The sequence below is a fragment of the Pollachius pollachius genome (genome assembly GCF_949987615.1).
Source record: "Pollachius pollachius genome assembly, chromosome: 20".
NCBI lineage: Eukaryota > Metazoa > Chordata > Actinopteri > Gadiformes > Gadidae > Pollachius > Pollachius pollachius.
Window position 1 is genome coordinate 8,535,241 of NC_136953.1, and position 18,313 is coordinate 8,553,553.

Consider the following 18,313-nt stretch of genomic DNA (forward strand, 5'->3'; position numbering starts at 1 on the left):
CACTAATGCTTCCAGTGTGTCCCTGTCAAATCACAGAGCTCAACACTGAGGCTGGTTGAACACACACCGTACCATCAGTTACATTCAGACACACACACGGAGGATGGACGAACACACACTTTACACTCTGAGTTACAGACAAACACACTGAGGACAGACAAATATACAACACTCAGACTTCAGCAGAGAGAGACAGAGACAGAGAGAGAGAGAGAGGACTGCTTAAGGTAAGGTTTCAGTTTTGGCGATGGGTCAAACAGTAGATTAAGGCCCCGATTTAACATAACTTTATTTGTAAAATGTGTTGCTTACCACTTTGTTCATGTTTTAAAATAATTTGTCATTGTCAAAATTGACTTGCTAACTTTGCTTAAATCTCTATTTAACTATTTAAACACCAGCTGATGCCTTCGTTAACTCCACACACATGCACACACACACTCACACCTGCCCAATCACAAACACACACACACAAACACACACATTGTGAATCTATGGGGTGGCTTTCTATTGGATGCCGTGTGTTTGTAGGTCACCAGCAGAAGTCTCTTTTAAAACCAGATGCCAGTACACACACAGGAGGGATTACACACACACACACACAAACACACACACACACACACTACAGGATGAATTGGGATTAAACATCCTAGTCCACCCCCAACCCCAACCCCGGTTGTCCCTGTGATCCTTAGATGACGCTTCGGTCAGCCAGTAAATCATGACCTAATTTTATTAATACTTAGACTAGCAGGTGTTAGACAGTGACTACAGAGAAAGGTAAATCATGGTATAGGGTTGGGGTTAGGGTTAGTTTGTAAGGTAGTCTGCACAGTACGCCCCATGTGCTAGTGAGCTATGCACTACGCCCTGGCCTTAGTTTGTGTGTCTGGTTCCCAGTCTAACCTAAGCTGGAACATGGACCGATCCGACCCCTAGCAGTCAATCAAAATGATGGGCACTGGCGTTACCGGGGGCAACAAGAAGAAGTCCCAGACCCTGAGAGGGGTGGACCCGGACACCTGCATGATGGTGTTCAAGAACCACTGGACACAGGTACTTTCTGTCTGTCTGTCTGTCTGTCTGTCTGTCTGACTCTCTGTCTGTCTGACTCTCTGTCAGACTGCCTTACTGTCCGTCTCTCTGTCTGTCTGTCTTCCTGTCTATCTGAACCGTTAACTTCAGGCTCCTCTATCTGTCTTCAGGTGGTAAAGATTCTGGACAAACACGAGCCGAGTCGCTGCGGTGCTCTGAGCTTCTTCTCTGGTCTCTCTGGCGCCTCCCCAGGTGCCAGTGGTGGAGGAGGGGTACTGCGCCTACCCACCATCCCCTCGGACGAGGCCAGCGCCGTGCACAACTACGTAGAACACATGCTGTACCTTCTGATGGAGGAGGAGCCCGGCCGAGGTCTCACACACAACATTACACAACACCAGGAGAGAGGTGTGACCTGGTGAACCCAGGCAGCGCTTTGATTGGCTGTGTAATGTGTGTGGTGTGTTGCCAGGCGGGGCCATGGGCCCCATCCTGGAGCTGGTGGTGGTGGAAGGGGTGATGGAGAGGCTGTTCCTGTGGAGCCTGCGCAGACACTTCACCGTGGACCTGAAGCTGGAGCAGCTCCGGATGTACCAGATGCTGCTGATCCACGCCCGCCAGCCCCTCCTGCACCACAAGCCCATCCTCAAGCCCCTCATGGTGCTGCTGGCTTCCTGTGCTGAGAACACCGCAGGTGAGGCCTCTACAGGTAGACACACCGCTCTACAGGTAGACGTGTCCTCTACAGGTAGACACACCCCTCTTCAGGTAGAAACGTCCCTCTGAAGGTAGACATGTCCCCTACAGGTTAAAAGACACACCCCTCTACAGATAGAAACGTCCCTCTAGGGGTAAAAATACCACTCTACTGGTAGACACGCCCCCTACAGGTAGACACGCCCCTTACAGGTAGACACACCACTTTACAGGTAGATCCGCCCCCTACAGGTACCAACGCCCCCAACAGGTAGACACACTACTCTACTGGTAGATGCACACCCTACATGGACACGGCCTGTACAGGTAAACACGCCCCCTACAGGTAGCCATGCCTCTCTACTGCTAGATGCACTCTCAACAGGTAGACATGCCCCCTACAGGTAGACACACTGCTCTACAAGTACGCGCCACCTACAGGTCCAAAGACTCCCCTCTGGAGACATTGCAGGCAGACGATACCATGTCCCCGACTCTCTCCGCCGCCTCCCTCTCAGATGGAGGCGGGCAGGTGGAACAGGTGGAGCGGGAGCTGGTGTCTCTGCTCCAGCAGCTGTGTGTGTCCCTGGTCCGAGACCCGTCGGTCCTGGAGCTCTTCTTCCACTCCACCCAGGACCAGGGAGCGGCCAACTTCCTGCTGTTCTCCCTGCTCATCCCCTACACACACAGGTATACACACACACACACACACAAACCCACGTACACACACAGTCATTATTCTTAATCATTGCTTAGAGACTTTATATGTACACTCTTGTTAGTTGTATTTTCTGTGCATGCGTGTGTTTCTGTGCGTGTGTTTCCAGACAGGGCCCAGTGGGGGAGCAGGCCCGATCTTCCCTCCTCCTCATCATGTCTCTGTCGGCCTTAGAATCAAGAGTCACTCAACACATAGTGGAGCACACCTACTTCTGTCCTGTAAGCAAACACACACACGCCCACACACACACACACACACGAACACGCATGCACGCGCACACACGTACACACACACACGCACGCACACACACACACACACACACACACACGCACCAAAAAGAGACAGAAAGAGACAGAGATTGTTATGACTTCTTACTTTGCTTACTGGCGGCCATGTTGGCTCCAAACCAGCCGGTTTAAACTTTTTTCCTCAGATTACTGAGAAACTCTGGAGCTGTTGGCACACGTCAAACAATAACACAATGCTGTCTTTTGTCTGAGTTGTTGAATGAGAGAGAGAGAGAGAGAGAGAGAGAGAGAGAGAGAGAGAGAGAGAGAGAGAGAGAGAGAGAGAGAGAGAGAGAGAGAGAGAGACTGCGTTTGTGTGTGTGTGTGTGTGTGTGTGTGTGTGTGTGTGTATGTGTGTGTGTGTGTGTGTGTGCGTGTATGTGCGTGTAAATGGGTCTGTGAAACGTGTTAGACCGTGTGACCAAGAAGACCTTAATTTTGTGTTTTGAGCATATTAAAACACAAGATTGAAAGAAACTAGTTTGAAAGTGGTTTGTGGTCTATCCAGGTTCTTGCTACAGGTCTGTCAGGCCTCTACTCCGCCTTGCCTGCTAAACTTAAGGTGTACAGCGAAGACTGGCACTCCCTGGAAGAAGCTGATTGGATGCAGGTAACAATTCAATTACCAAACCAAACAAATAATGTCATGAATGAATTAATACATTCCTTTATAGTAAATATGCTGAACGACTGTTGAATATTGAATGATTATTTAAAGCTGGATCACTCTAGAACCATCCACCAGGTGGTATACTGAGCCATTTTGCATCTTCTAAATGTACAAACTTAGGGCAAGAATTGTTCATTTGAAAGGAGCTTGTTACATGTAATCTTATGCTACCATTGGTTTGCTACAGAACAATTAGAATAGGCTGCACTCACTGCATTACGTTCGGTAACCATGGTTACATTATGTTGTCAATATTGTCTTCATAACCAGGTCCCCGCTTTAGTTCACTTCCTGCATTCTCTGGAGTTCTGCAGTGCTGTTATCAAGGTACACACACATGCACGTGCACACACACACTTTTATTTAAATGAATGTCAGAAATTTGTTCAAATACTCTTTGAACAAATACTCTCTCTCTCTCTCTCTCTCTCTCTCTCTCTCTCTCTCTCTCTCTCTCTCTCTCTCTCTCTCTCTCTCTCTCTCTCTCTCTCTCTCTCTCTCTCTCTCTCTCTCTCTCTCTCTATCTCTAAGGTGGCTCACCCTTCCATAAGGTGTCAGTTGCTAGGTTATATCTACAATGGCTTCCTGGTGCCTGTCTTAGCCCCGGCCTTGCATAAGGTAACAACAACCCTCCCCATTGGCTCATTTTCCTGTTGCCCTGGTGACGACTGGTTGCCTGGAGACGGGTTGCCTAGCGATAGGTGTATGTGTGTGTGTGTGTATATGTGTGTGTAGCTGAAAGTAAACAAGGTTATGACAACAACAGCCAAAATTTGTGTGTGTGTGCGTGCGTGCGCGTTTCTGTGTGTGTGCATGTGTGTGTGTGTGTGTGTGTGTGTAGCTGACAGTAGAAGAAGTGATGACCACCACTGCCTACTTGGATGTGTTCCTGCGCTGCGTCTCTGAGCCGGCTCTGCTCCACACCTTCCTGTCCTTCATCCTGCTGCACACGCACGACCACGTGCACATCCTGGACACACTGGTCAGCCGGATCAACACCCCCTTCCAGGTGCACCCTAACACTATGACCCCCTAGCCTGCCTCTAATCCTAACCTATGACTCCTAGCCTGCAGCTTACCATAAGACAGGACCACTAGACTGAAGCTAACCCTAACCTAGGACCCCTAGCCTGCAGCTAACCCTAACCTTTGACCCCTAGCCTGCAGCTAACCCTAACCTAGGACCCCTAGCCTGCAGCTAACCCTAACCTAGGACCCCTAGCCTGCAGCTAACCCTAACCTTTGACCCCTAGCCTGCAGCTAACCCTAACCTAGGACCCCTAGCCTGCAGCTAACCCTAACCTTTGACCCCTAGCCTGCAGCAAACTCTAACAATAGCTATATTGTTAGAGTTAATGATGACGCCTAGCTCCTTATGTTAATGCTAATGAATGACTGCTAACCACCTATAGCTAATGCTAATTAATGACAACTATCCACCCAATGCTAAGCACTGATTTGACCCTGGCCATCCTGCAGCTTGGGGTGGTGTCGCTGGCCCTTTTCAGGACTCTGATTGGTCTGTTCTGTGAAGACGTCATGCTTCAGCTGGTCCTCAGGTCAGTCTGCGCGCTTGTTGGTCAGCAGTAGCCGGTAGCAGTAGTAGTTAGCAATAGCTAGCAGTAGTAAGCAGTGGTCAGCCGCAGCTAGCAGTGGCCAGCAGTGCTCAAAGCGTCGGGGTTACCATGGTGACCTACGGTGCGTCTCCTCCAGGTATCTGATCCCATGTGAGCACCTGGGCAGCAGAGGGCTCTCCCTGCTGCAGGAGAGGGACTGCTACTCCTCCAGCGCCTGCTGCTTCCTCCTCCTCACCCCTTCCTGCTGCCCCCTTCGGCCTCCTCTCTCCCCCCACCAGACGGCCCTCCTCCCCCACAGTGAGCACATCCACTGGCCTGGGGGCTCAGGTCAGGTCACACCGGTGGACACACACCATATCTACCAGGTTTTTCCATGTGGGGACACAGTCATGACTCTGTCCCCCTGTCTCCTCTCTTCTAGCAGGTGTGTCTGAGGGAGACAGCGTCGCTTACTGTAGATCCTCTGACTTCCTGATCCAAGTCAACTACCTGCACTACCTCTGGGAGGCCCGCAGAGCCATCTGCACTTCTGCCAGGTTAGACACTAACCATAACCAACCCCAGCACCGCGTTCACACTGTACACGTCCGTCGACAGATCTCATTGACTTTGCATGGGGCACTCTCGAAATGCATTGTGGGTCAATCCGTTCTGTCGGCTCTGTTGCCTGCGTCAAAAAGTTGAGAAATTTTCCACTTTTCAGGCAGCGACGGATCGGTCGGACAATCAGATCGCATTACCCATGCGTCAGACTTGTACCCTCCGTCATCCGTCGACGGACGTGCACAATGTGATCGCGGTGTAACCAACAGTGAACCGAACCCTAGCTAACCCTAACTAACTGTAAACCTAAATTTAACTAATCCTTACAGTTATCCTAACCTGAACCTTAACTAGCTGTGGCAGTGACCTTAGTTTAAAAAAAGATCCAGTATTTCTATTCCCATTCCGGACTCCTGTTCCTCCAGAGCCTGTCGGACCTGGTCTGCTCCGTACGATGGCCTCAGACCCCTCCCTCAGGGCGGGGAGAGAAGAGGTGGGGAGGGGGGAGAGGAGAACGGAGGACAGATGGAGGAGGGAAGGGGAGGAGGGGAGGGGGCAGGAGAGGAGGCAGACACCGTCACCATGGGCAACGAGATGGACCGTCGCATCTCCATGTACGAGCTGGAGTGGGACGACATGTTCAGGGACGACGACCCCGCCATGATTTCATCGTCGACGTCGTCGTCGTCGTCAGGGGTGACCGAGACCCCCAGACACGTCCAGGAGATGCGCCGCAGCGCCACCGTCCTGCTGCGCGGGGGCGGGGCCTACGCAGAGGAGTCAGACTTCCAGGACGATGTGCTCGTGTACCACCTGGTCGCCCTGAGGGACGCCAGGACGCCCGGCACCCTGGAGTCAGACACCAGCCGGCTAGCTGCTAGTAGCCAGCTATGTAACAGTAGCCAGCTAGCTGATAATAGCCAGATAGCTAACAGTGGCCAGATAGCTAACAGTAGCCAGATAGCTAACAGTGGCCAGATAGCTAAGAGTAGCCAGATAGCTAACAGTAGCCAGATAGCTAACAGTGGCCAGATAGCTAAGAGTAGTCAGATAGCTAACAGTAGCCAGCTAGCTAACAGTAGCCAGCTAGCTAACAGTGGACAGATAGCTAACAGTAGCCAGCTAGCTAACAGTAGCAAGATAGCTAACAGTGGCCAGATAGCTAACAGTGGCCAGATAGCTAAGAGTAGCCAGATAGCTAACATTAGCCAGATAGCTAACAGTAGCCAGCTAGCTAACAGTAGCCAGCTAGCTAACAGTGGACAGATAGCTAACAGCGGACAGATAGCTCACATGACGGCCTTGGCTCCACCACAGGTGCGCAGTGTGGCGGAAACAGTGAACAATATCATGTCTTCACGGCGACAGAGCGAAGATGCAACGAGAGAGGAGAGGAGCAGGAGAGGAGGAAAGGAGACAAGGAGAATAGAAAGAGGAGGGAGGAGGTGCAAGTCCCTGGTAAACGGTTTCACGGATTATGACCAGGACTGCCACGCACGCACCCTCACACAGCAGTGTAAACAACCCGAACCACAGGACCATGCACGCCTAAACACACACCATAATGCGCAACTAAACACACAACACAACACACACATAAACGCACACCAAAACACACACCCAAACAAACACAGAAAGATGCACCAAAATCCACAGCTAAACACACACAACACAGAGTCCTTAGTCACAGGGGAAGCACCTGGTGACAGCTTCCTGTCTGCGTACCATGAGCTGATGCTGTGGTTGGGGAGGGACCCGAACGCTGACCCCGACGATGACCATGACAACGACCCCAGTGACCTCGTCACGTTCAGGAGACGGGTCCAAGCACTGAGGAAGAAACAGGAAGAGGAGGGGCTTGAGGAGGAAGTGGACTTTAACTCACGGAAGGAGGACGAGGACGAGGAGAGGAGGAGTGGCAGCAGGGAACAAGGCATTTCCTTTACAGGTCAGATTGTACTAGATGATTATTTGTGTTAGAGGTTAAGCTGCTGTAGGTGAGCTTTGACAGTTGTAAACAGAAAGAAGAAAGAAGAACGAGAGAGGAAGATTTTGAAAGTAACAACACCAAAGAAACCTCAGTCTCTGATCCCTATGTTTCCTCACCATTTAGATGGGTTGCATTCACTCACCTGTGATTGACAGGCAAGATGATTGGTATAAAATTGAAATGATCTCATGCAGAGTGAGGCGCAGTAAACTAGAAACAAATTCTCTCACAGAGCATTCCAATAACTTATATCTGTCTTTGGCATTTCTAATGTTACACTCAAATAACAGCTCTTAAATCTAACCTACAGCACCTCTAAGCTTATCGTTGGATTAGATAAAGCTTCTGTGTTAAGATGGTTGAGTTGTTCAGTGTTCTGTAACTCATTATGGGATGTACCATGTACTTATCGGTCAGTGTTCTGTAACTTTTTATGGGATGTAACACGTACCTGCAGGTCAGTGTTCTGTAACTCATTATGGGATGTAACATGTACAGGTAAGTGTTCTGTAACTCATTATGGGATAAACATGTACCTGCACGTCAGTATTATACTGTAACTCATTATGGGATGTAACATGTTCCTGCAGGTCAGTGTTATATTGTAACTCATTATGGGATGTAACATGTACCTGCAGGTCCATTCCTCAGCGTTCTGCTCTCTCGGCTGGAGAACCTTATGGACAACTCTATCGCCGTCAACCTGCTGCTCACGGGCATCCTGGCTCAACTGGCCTCGTACCCGCAACCTCTGCTCAGATCCTTCCTGCTCAACACACACACACTGAGCACACGCACACTCTATCAGGTAGCGCACACACATGCACACACACACACACACACACACACACACACACTATAACACAGAGGTATACAAGCACACACACTAGTACTAGTCACGCTTCATAGCTGATGTGTCCTTCAGTAATACACTCTTTGAACCTCTAGTCCACAAGGTGGCAGCAGATGGAAGCATTAGGAAGAGAGTCTGAGGTGAATTATCCAAAGATGCTTCCTGTGTTCTCAAACACAACCTAACACACAAAATGAGTGAGACGGCTTTCAATTGATATATATATTGACATAAACACACTCTCAAACACATGAAACATGTATACATGTTTGGTTTGGTTTAACTTGCGTTCTTTGTTTGTGTGTGTGTGTGTGTGTGTGTGTGTATGTGTTTGAGGGTTTGTGTGTATTTGTGTGTCTGTGTGTTTGTGTGTGTGTTTGTGTGTTCATAGGTGCTATCGTCAGTGCATGTGCAAATAGAGAATTATATGTCTGACAGACCAGACTACGTTTCCATGGTAACACAGGCCTGGAGGTTCCTATTGGCCAAGGACCAGAGGGTCGGAGGTGAGATTGACAAAGCACAAACACACACACACACGCCCTTACACACATGCACACACACACACACACACACACACACACACACACACACACACACACACACACACACACACACACACACACACACACACACACACACACACACACACACACACAGGCATGGCGATAGGGGGGAGGGACAGCAGTGTCAAGTGCCCTGGGGGCTTGGCATGACAAAGGGCCCGTCAATTTAATAAATAAAATAAAATCAATGCCATTCACTGGAATGGAGGCCAGGGGCCGATGGCAGCTTTCTTTTCATGCCTGCTGTGAGCCATTTTATTTTTTAATATACCATACTGTAGGCACTAAGAGAATATATTTAATACCTCATACTCACTGTGTAGTTTAGGTCCAAACAGATTATATGTAATAACTCATACTCACTGTGTAGTTTAGGTCCTAACAGATTATATGTAATAACTCATACTGCTGTGTAGTTTAGGTCCTAACAGATTATATGTAATAACTCATACTCACTGTGTAGTTTAGGTCCTAACAGATTATATGTAATAACTCATACTCACAGTGTAGTTTAGGTCCTAACAGATTATATGTAATAACTCATACTCACTGTGTAGTTTAGGTCCTAACAGATTATATGTAATAACTCATCCTCACTGTGTAGTTTAGGTCCTAACAGATTATATGTAACAACTCATACTCACTGTGGAGTTTAGGTCCTAACAGATTATATGTAATAACTCATCCTCACTGTGTAGTTTATGTCCTAACAGATTATATGTAACAACTCATACTCACTGTGGAGTTTAGGTCCTAACAGACTATATGTAATAACTCATACTCACTGTGTAGTTTAGGTCCTAACAGATTATATGTAATAACTCATCCTCACTGTGAAGTTTAGGTCCTAACAGATTATATGTAACAACTCATCCTCACTGTGTAGTTTAGGTCCTAACAGATTATATGTAATAACTCATACTCACAGTGTAGTTTAGGTCCTAACAGATTGTATGTAATAACTCATACTGCTGTGTAGTTTAGGTCCTAACAGATTATATGTAATAACTCATACTGCTGTGTAGTTTAGGTCCTAACAGATCATATGTAATAACTCATACTCAATGTGTAGTTTAGGTCCTAACAGATAATATGCAATAACTCATCCTCACTGTGTAGTTTAGGTCCTAACAGATTATATGTAATAACTCATACTCAATGTGTAGTTTAGGTCCTAAAAGATCATATGTAATAACTCATCCTCACTGTGTAGTTTAGGTCCTAACAGATTATATGTAATAACTCATACTGCTGTGTAGTTTAGGTCCTAACAGATTATATGTAATAACTCATACTGCTGTGTAGTTTAGGTCCTAACAGATCATATGTAATAACTCATCCTCACTGTGTAGTTTAGGTCCTAACAGATTATATGTAATAACTCATCCTCACTGTGTAGTTTAGGTCCTAACAGATCATATGTAATAACTCATACTGCTGTGTAGTTTAGGTCCTAACAGATCATATGTAATAACTCATACTGCTGTGTAGTTTAGGTCCTAACAGATCATATGTAATAACTCACACTGCTGTGTAGTTTAGGTCCTAACAGATCATATGTAATAACTCATCCTCACTGTGTAGTTTAGGTCCTAACAGATCATATGTAATAACTCATCCTCACTGTGTAGTTTAGGTCCTAACAGATCATATGTAATAACTCATACTCAATGTGTAGTTTAGGTCCTAACAGATTATATGTAATAACTCATCCTCACTGTGTAGTTTAGGTCCTAACAGATCATATGTAATAACTCATCCTCACTGTGTAGTTTAGGTCCTAACAGATTATATGCAATAACTCATCCTCACTGTGTAGTTTAGGTCCTAACAGATCATATGTAATAACTCATACTGCTGTGTAGTTTAGGTCCTAACAGATCATATGTAATAACTCACACTGCTGTGTAGTTTAGGTCCTAACAGATCATATGTAATAACTCATCCTCACTGTGTAGTTTAGGTCCTAACAGATCATATGTAATAACTCATCCTCACTGTGTAGTTTAGGTCCTAACAGATCATATGTAATAACTCACACTGCTGTGTAGTTTAGGTCCTAACAGATTATATGTAATAACTCATACTGCTGTGTAGTTTAGGTCCTAACAGATCATATGTAATAACTCATCCTCACTGTGTAGTTTAGGTCCTAACAGATCATATGTAATAACTCATACTGCTGTGTAGTTTAGGTCCTAACAGATCATATGTAATAACTCACACTGCTGTGATGTGTAGCTCCTAGGGGGACGGGTGCCCCTCTGCTGCCCCCCTGCCCCCCCATCCAGTCCCAGGACAAGGCGAGGGTGTTCGCCGTCATCCTGTACGGAGAGTTCCTCAAAGAACTGGCGGCGCTGGCCCAGGAACACAGCATCACACCATGACCTACTGGTTAGACTGGTTATACTGGTCTGAAACGGTAGCAACATGCTATGGCATAGTGGTCACACTGGTTATACTGGTCTGAAACAGTAGCATCCCACTTTGATATACTGGTTATACTGGTCTGAAACGGTAGCAACATGCTATGGCATAGTGGTCACACTGGTTATACTGGTCTGAAACAGTAGCATCCCACTTTGATATACTGGTTATACTGGTCTGAAACGGTAGCAACATGCTATGGCATAGTGGTCACACTGGTTATACTGGTCTGAAACAGTAGCATCCCACTTTGATATACTGGTTATACTGGTCTGAAACAGTAGCATCCCACTTTGATAAACTGGTTATACTGGTCTGAAACAGTAGCATCCCACTTTGATAAACTGGTTATACTGGTCTGAAACAGTAGCATCCCACTTTGATATACTGGTTATACTGGTCTGAAACAGTAGCATCCCACTTTGATAAACTGGTTATACTGGTCTGAAACAGTAGCATCACACCATGACATACTGGTTATACTGGTCTTAAACAGTAGCAACATGCTATGACCTACTTGTTATACTGGTCTGAATCAGTAGCAACACACCATGACATACTGGTTATACTGGTTATAATGGTCTGAAACAGTAGAATCACACCATGACATACTGGTTATACTGGTAAGAACCAGTAGCATCACACCATGACATACTGGTTATACTGGTCTGAATCAGTAGCAACACACTATGATATGCGGGATATGCTGGTTAGATCGGTTGCACAGGTTATACTGGTTACACTGGTCAGAACAAGCTGACCAGTGTAACTGGTCAGCTTGTAACCAGTATGACACCATGTCATACTGGTTATACTGGTCATTATTAGTAACATCATATCATAAAATACTGCTTTTACTGGTTTATTGTTTATGCTGGTTGTACTGGTTAACTGGTCAGCTCCCAGTGTGGTAATGCTAGTTATCTCCCAGAATAGATCTAAGTAAATATTTGTGTGCCACAGTTGCTTACTACAGTGAATTTGTATACAATTCAAGCCAGGAAGTATTGATTTATAATGTATATTGTATACAATTATGTTTATATTTGAATACAGATTATTGGAATCAATTTGAACAGAATAGTATTTTGAAGAGATTGAATAAGATTCATAAATTGACTGTGATAATGTGGAACGTATTCAGTATGTGGCTTAACACTCTTGAGGAAAAGGCTTGAAGAATATTGTGTCAGAAACAGCCTTACTCTGAATGAACCTTAGAATAACCGAGGTAGACCAAGAATGTGAACACCATTCTATGTTACGTCAAATTCTTCTAGATTTCCTTTGTTTAAACTTTGACATTTTCCCTAACTTACTGGTAAATGTTGATTTAAACCAATGAAATCCCCATTGCAGTGCCCTTTATTTGCACTATGTTGAACATAACTGTGTTAACTATTTTAACGGATATCCTTTAGATTTCTGCTGTTACTATAGTGATAGATAACTTTTAGAATACTGCTGTTACTATGGTGACGGAAACCCTTCTGAATGCTGCTGTTACTATGGTGATGGAAACCCTTTAGAATTCTGTTACTATCGTGAAGAAATTACCTTCAGAATGCAGCTGTTACTGTTGTGATGGATACCGTTTAGAATACTGCTGTAACCATGGTGATGGATATCCTTTAGTATACTGCTGTAACCATGGTGATGGATATCTTTTAGTATACTGCTGTAACTATGGTGATTGCTGCCCTTTAGAATGCTGCTGCTACTATGGTGATGGATACTCATTAGAATGCTGCTGTTACTGTTGACTGATACCCTTCAAAATGCTCCTGTTACTATTGTGATTTTAACAGCCATGGGTGTATATGGTCACAATGTACGTCTAGCTTATTTTGTATTTATTTTATGTTTCTGACAAATGTACTTATTGTAAGTCGCTTTGGATAAAAGCGTCTGTTAATTGCCCTAAATGTAAATATAAATGTTTATGTGTGTCTTTATTGTGTGTGTTTTCTGCCCTCACTTTCTCCTTGTATTCTGTGATTAAACTCTTGCCAAACCGAAAACCATTAAATGCATTTTGACAATCAAACTCATTGAAGCGCTCATGTGTCTTAGTGAAATAGATAATCGATATTTGAATAGATGCAGAATTCCTCTCTGTCGCCATAGGAACCAAAATCAAATTGCACTGCTCCATTCAAAGTATGTTTTTTATGTGTGTGTTTTATAAACCAAGCTTGGAAATAAAAGCAACAATATATGCCTGAATATGAGTATAATATGTTTACATATATAAAATATATATTGATTATATTATGATAGAGGGGATGAAAAAACAAAGAGGGACCCACTGGCACATACATATACTCTCTCACTGAAGGATAGAGCAAGGAAAACTTAATAAAAGCTTTTAGCGTGATGAGAGACCATCTTGCTCTACTGTACAACGCACCAATCAAATTAGTCTGGAGGTGGGTGGGTGTGTGTGTGTGTGTGTGGGGAGGGGGGAGGGTATTTGTGTTTGTGTACGGTTAAAACTACAGCAGAATGTCATGATGCACTTGAGGGATGGTATAATATAATGTCCCTTAGAGGACAACACCCATACATACACACCAGAGATGGAAATTAACTTTTTTGCCCACCAGCCACTGTGGCAGGTAAATTTAAAAATCTACCAGCCACTCATCTTTTTTACCAGCCACTATTTATACGCTATATATTTTTTTAAAACAATATAATAGTATCATACACATCATTTTTTCCATCAGAAGTGATTTTTACTGTAAGTAGGCACTACCAAGGAACTGAGTTGAAAATGTTACACTCTTACCGCATATGATAAACAATACACAGGTATCTGCCATGTTAAGTCATGTTTATTTCAAAGGTGTAGCAATGACAAGTTTGGGGATAATTCATCTATACAAAGTATTTTCAATAAAAAACAAATTGACATATTAACAATAAAACAACATGGCTACACCATCATAAGTCAATATGAACATTTGTTTTTTCAGTGCACTGGCCTTTTAATTTCTTCAATTCAACCAGATGTATAATGAAATCTGCCCCTATAATGCAACAGATGTATCCTCTCTGTATAGGAAGACTCATACTCTGCCTATGCATTCGAAATTAAACATTTGAAAACAGACCATGAAGAAACAAGAACAAGAAACAATGACTTAATAAGTGCAAGACACATTGAAAAACGAAAGAATACATTAAACTATATATATATATATATATATATATATATATATATATATATATATATAGGAACTCGTTAGCGTATCTGTTTGCGTACGTTCGCTATGCAGCCCTGCTATTGCGCATTCACAGACTGGCTTTTGTCAAAGGAATACCCGGTCAATGATGGATTTAAAATGGACACAAACGACTAAATATTGGATCTTTGTATGGATTTATATGCACGTTACGGGATGAATTGATAAGCTCCTGTAAGTGCTACGATGGCACAGATGAGAGCTGATTTGGAACAGAACAACAGCAAAGTAAGGAACCCCGACTTTTTTACAGTTCAATTATTAATGTTGTTTTTGAACGAGTATTGGAATACTCGCTCGGAATATCCAACGAGTATTCTAAGTCTGTAAAATGGTATTCGGGACAGCCCTACGTCTTAGCACACACACTTGACATCTGTTTTGACCAGGCTGACAGAAAGCAGCTGTTTGCCAAACAAGTGAGCAGAGCTCTAAGGTTACCCAACATGCTAGTTTTTCGACAGCAACAAACTATTGCATTAGGCCTAATAGAAAATAAAAAATTAACTTACGTTCAGTGCCATTCGAAGTCTTGAAATGGCCATCCCTTTTTAGAAATTGCGTGTGCATTTCGAAATAGTAGAGCCATTCTATCAAGCTGGGCTGTTGTGAGGCTAACGAGCGTCCTCATCGCTGTCGTGGTGTCAGGCGCTGATTTTCCCTTGGCAATTTTCAAAACGTGAAGGGGACTTTTTGAGGACTCGTGGTCCTCCACGGCTTCCAATTTTAGTTTTTGTGTCCCACTCACAAAACTATTGGACCTGTGGCCATCCGAAGCATGTTTACGACAGAGAGCACAGAACATTGTCTGGCTCGTCCCGTCAAACACCAGCCAGTCACGGTGTTGCCCACTGTCCGATGTTCGCCATCTCTTATTAAAAATATACCGAATGTTGATCGGCATATTATCTCTATGGTTACCGGTATATTATCCCGGATGGTGACAGTCGCAGTTCAGCAAAAGAGGCGTAGAAGAAGAAGGGGGCCGGATGTTGACCGTAATGGTTGTGGAACTGTGCAGCGCCGTATGACGAATGTATTAAATATGCAAATTTGAACGGACCTGACTGGGAAGTATTACCCGACACAGTGGCGGGTGAAGTGACACAATTCACCCGCAACCTTACAAATCCACCCGCAAATGCCGTGTGGCGGGTGTTAATTTCCATCCCTGATACACACACACACACACACTTGAAGTACACTCAGGCACTTGATGTACACACACATACACGCACACGTACAACGCAACCCTGCAGTACTACAAGCCACGCCCCTCGTTGCATTAACCAATAGGAAGGCTGTATAGAGGTGACACAAGGTTAAATAATTGAGACACTCCCATGTAAAAGACAACATCTTTATTCATCTTTCATCTCTCCATCATTTCACCTGCATGACAATATTCTCTGTTTTTAGTTTATAAATCCTGGGTATGTACATTCTGTAATTACAATATTTACAATATTACACTTTTGGCACACACACATTTACACCATTAATGGATGGAGAGTAGCTGGAACCTCCCCTGATTGGTCACAGCCATTGCCTGGCAACCACATCCCAATTCACCTTTCTGGAAGGATACATAGAAACCAGTGTTCCCTTCACACAATCCATAGCGCCATCTCAGAATGGGAGGGGCCTAGGATACGGGGAGTGGTCTAACCAGCAGGTGGCCTTGGAGGTCATAGGTCGATCAGGTCCCACCAACCACAATGCTTCCCAGCATCATCGCTGTCTCTTCCACACCATAGAAACAGTTATTTTTATAGTTTCACAGAAATCAGTCAGTCAGTCAGTCAGTCAGTCAGTCAGCCAGCCAGCCAGTCAGTCTCTGGTGGAACCAGCGGTCACTAAGGTCCAGGAACATTCATGTGGTTTTGGTCACAGAGGAGTCGTCTTGGTATTTACAATAAACATGAAGACTCTTTATACATTCAGCTCATCTTCCAGCTTTAGCATCCTCTCCTCCTCCTCCTCCTCGTCACTCGTCTCCTCCTCTCTCCTCTGGCTCAAAGTCCAGCAGCAGTAGTTTGGTCTCCTCTGTTCCATTGCGGCTGCCGGCAGCGCAGACCAGCCGAGTGTCGGACGCTCTGATTCGCCACACCACCCCACCTGGCGGGAGAGAAGGCATGGGATTGGTGGTGAGGCTATTTATGAGTGTGTATACAAAATATATATAAATATACTTAATGTATGTATGTATGTATGTATGTATGTATGTATGTATGTATGTATGTATGTATGTATGTATGTATGTATGTATGTATGTATGTATGTATGTATGTATGTAATTGTAGTGTATATAATTAATGTTGATAGGCATTAATGATCACACCTAAAAGCCTGCACCACAAGGCTCCATTATAGGACCAATGTGTTTCGGTTTATACTGAAATGATTCACCTCTGTTAGCAGCGTTGGAGTGATGTATGCAGATGATTCTGTGCTCTACACCCATAGGAAAAACGCCATAGAAGTTGCCACGAAATTGAAAAGGGCAATGGAAAAGGTTGCTGAATGACTGAATAGCCCCTGTTTCACGCTAAATGTTGGAAAGACTAACTATGTACTTTACCAATAAAAACAACATTGAGACTGTCCTGATATCTGCATAATCAATAGACAATATATTGCAAATGTGGATCAATATAATAACTTCAATGTCACTATTGATCCAACTCAACTTCAAAAAACTGGTCTTCCTTGTTCTTTGTCACAAAAAAAACAAGGAAAACTGTTTTCCACTTTGGCCTCATTCCATGAGCGATACTTCAAAGGCTCCACGTCCAAACTAATTGCTTGCAGAAAAAAATAAAAGCTGCCTTGTTTTCTAAATCGGTCAAAAAGTTCAGTGGTTCACTAAGCTTTAATCAGCATTTACTCCAATTACTTACAGACTTTGTGGGAAAATATTCGTAATGAGATGTGGCTTATTCTACGGAGCGGTTTATTAGTGGTATTTTGAAACATAGAACCCCCTTTACCGCTCGTGCGGCTTACAGAAAATGCAGCTTTAATTTCGAAAGATATGTACTCACAAGAGCCCTGACTGTGACGTGTATGTATGTAGTGTATATATGTATGCACATATATGTAGTGCATATATGTATGTATAGATATGTAGTGTATATAAGTATGCATAGATATGTAGTGTATATATGTATGCATATATATGTAGTGTATACATGTATGTATATAGTAGCGTTGATGTATAGCGTGTACGTACCAGAGCCCTGGCTCTGCAGAGACACCAGGTCTCTGATCCAGGCTCCGGTGCGCAGGTCCCACAGCTTCACCGTCCCGTCGTCGGAGCTGGACAGAACCAGCCCTCGGCAGAACTGGAGGCAGGTCACCGCCGACTGGTGCCTGTTGGGCCCTGCAGAAACCACACATAGAACCCCCCCCCCCATGAAGAGAACCACACGGAGCCGGGACCACTGTGTTTAAACAGAACCCCCGCCAGACGCATTCACACAACGGCCGAGCGCTACCTTGCAGCGTGTGGAGACACTGGCCGGTGCGGACGTCCCAGACGCGGACGGTGGAGTCTGCGTTCCCGCTGACCAGCAGGTTGTCCCTCAGCTCCATGCCGCTGGTCAGAGACTGGTGGCCCGTCAGCTTGTGGACACACCCACCTGGATGGGCGGGGCTTAGAGTTCGCCTATGGCCTTGTGCGGTATTGATGGCTTTAACC

At 44.8% G+C, this 18,313-nt stretch overlaps 2 protein-coding genes across 2 annotated transcripts in view; one reads left to right on the top strand and one right to left on the bottom strand.

The window, feature by feature from the left end:
* Positions 1-951: 951 nt before the first annotated feature.
* On the top strand, positions 952-11,355 carry LOC307091055 (FHF complex subunit HOOK-interacting protein 1A-like; the record flags this gene model as incomplete). The annotated part of the gene is made up of 17 exons (XM_079757906.1): positions 952-1,056; positions 1,206-1,407; positions 1,508-1,729; positions 2,250-2,421; positions 2,559-2,670; positions 3,248-3,349; positions 3,680-3,736; positions 3,941-4,027; positions 4,251-4,418; positions 4,889-4,968; positions 5,123-5,313; positions 5,408-5,522; positions 5,955-6,715; positions 6,818-7,477; positions 8,158-8,327; positions 8,764-8,878; positions 11,180-11,355. The coding sequence occupies 17 exons, from the start codon at positions 952-954 to the stop codon at positions 11,323-11,325; spliced, it is 3,465 nt and encodes a 1,154-aa protein (XP_079614032.1). The 3' UTR covers positions 11,326-11,355.
* Positions 11,356-15,959: 4,604 nt separating this feature from the next.
* LOC307091304 (F-box/WD repeat-containing protein 7-like) overlaps positions 15,960-18,313 on the bottom strand; it is a gene marked incomplete at its 5' end in the record, with an annotated part of 6,282 nt that continues 3,928 nt past the window's right edge. The window contains 3 exons of the mRNA XM_079758250.1: positions 15,960-16,731; positions 17,846-17,995; positions 18,111-18,254. Of these exons, the coding sequence (XP_079614376.1) occupies positions 16,601-16,731; positions 17,846-17,995; positions 18,111-18,254 (425 nt within the window). The 3' untranslated portion in view covers positions 15,960-16,600. The remainder of the gene's footprint in view (positions 16,732-17,845; positions 17,996-18,110; positions 18,255-18,313) is intronic.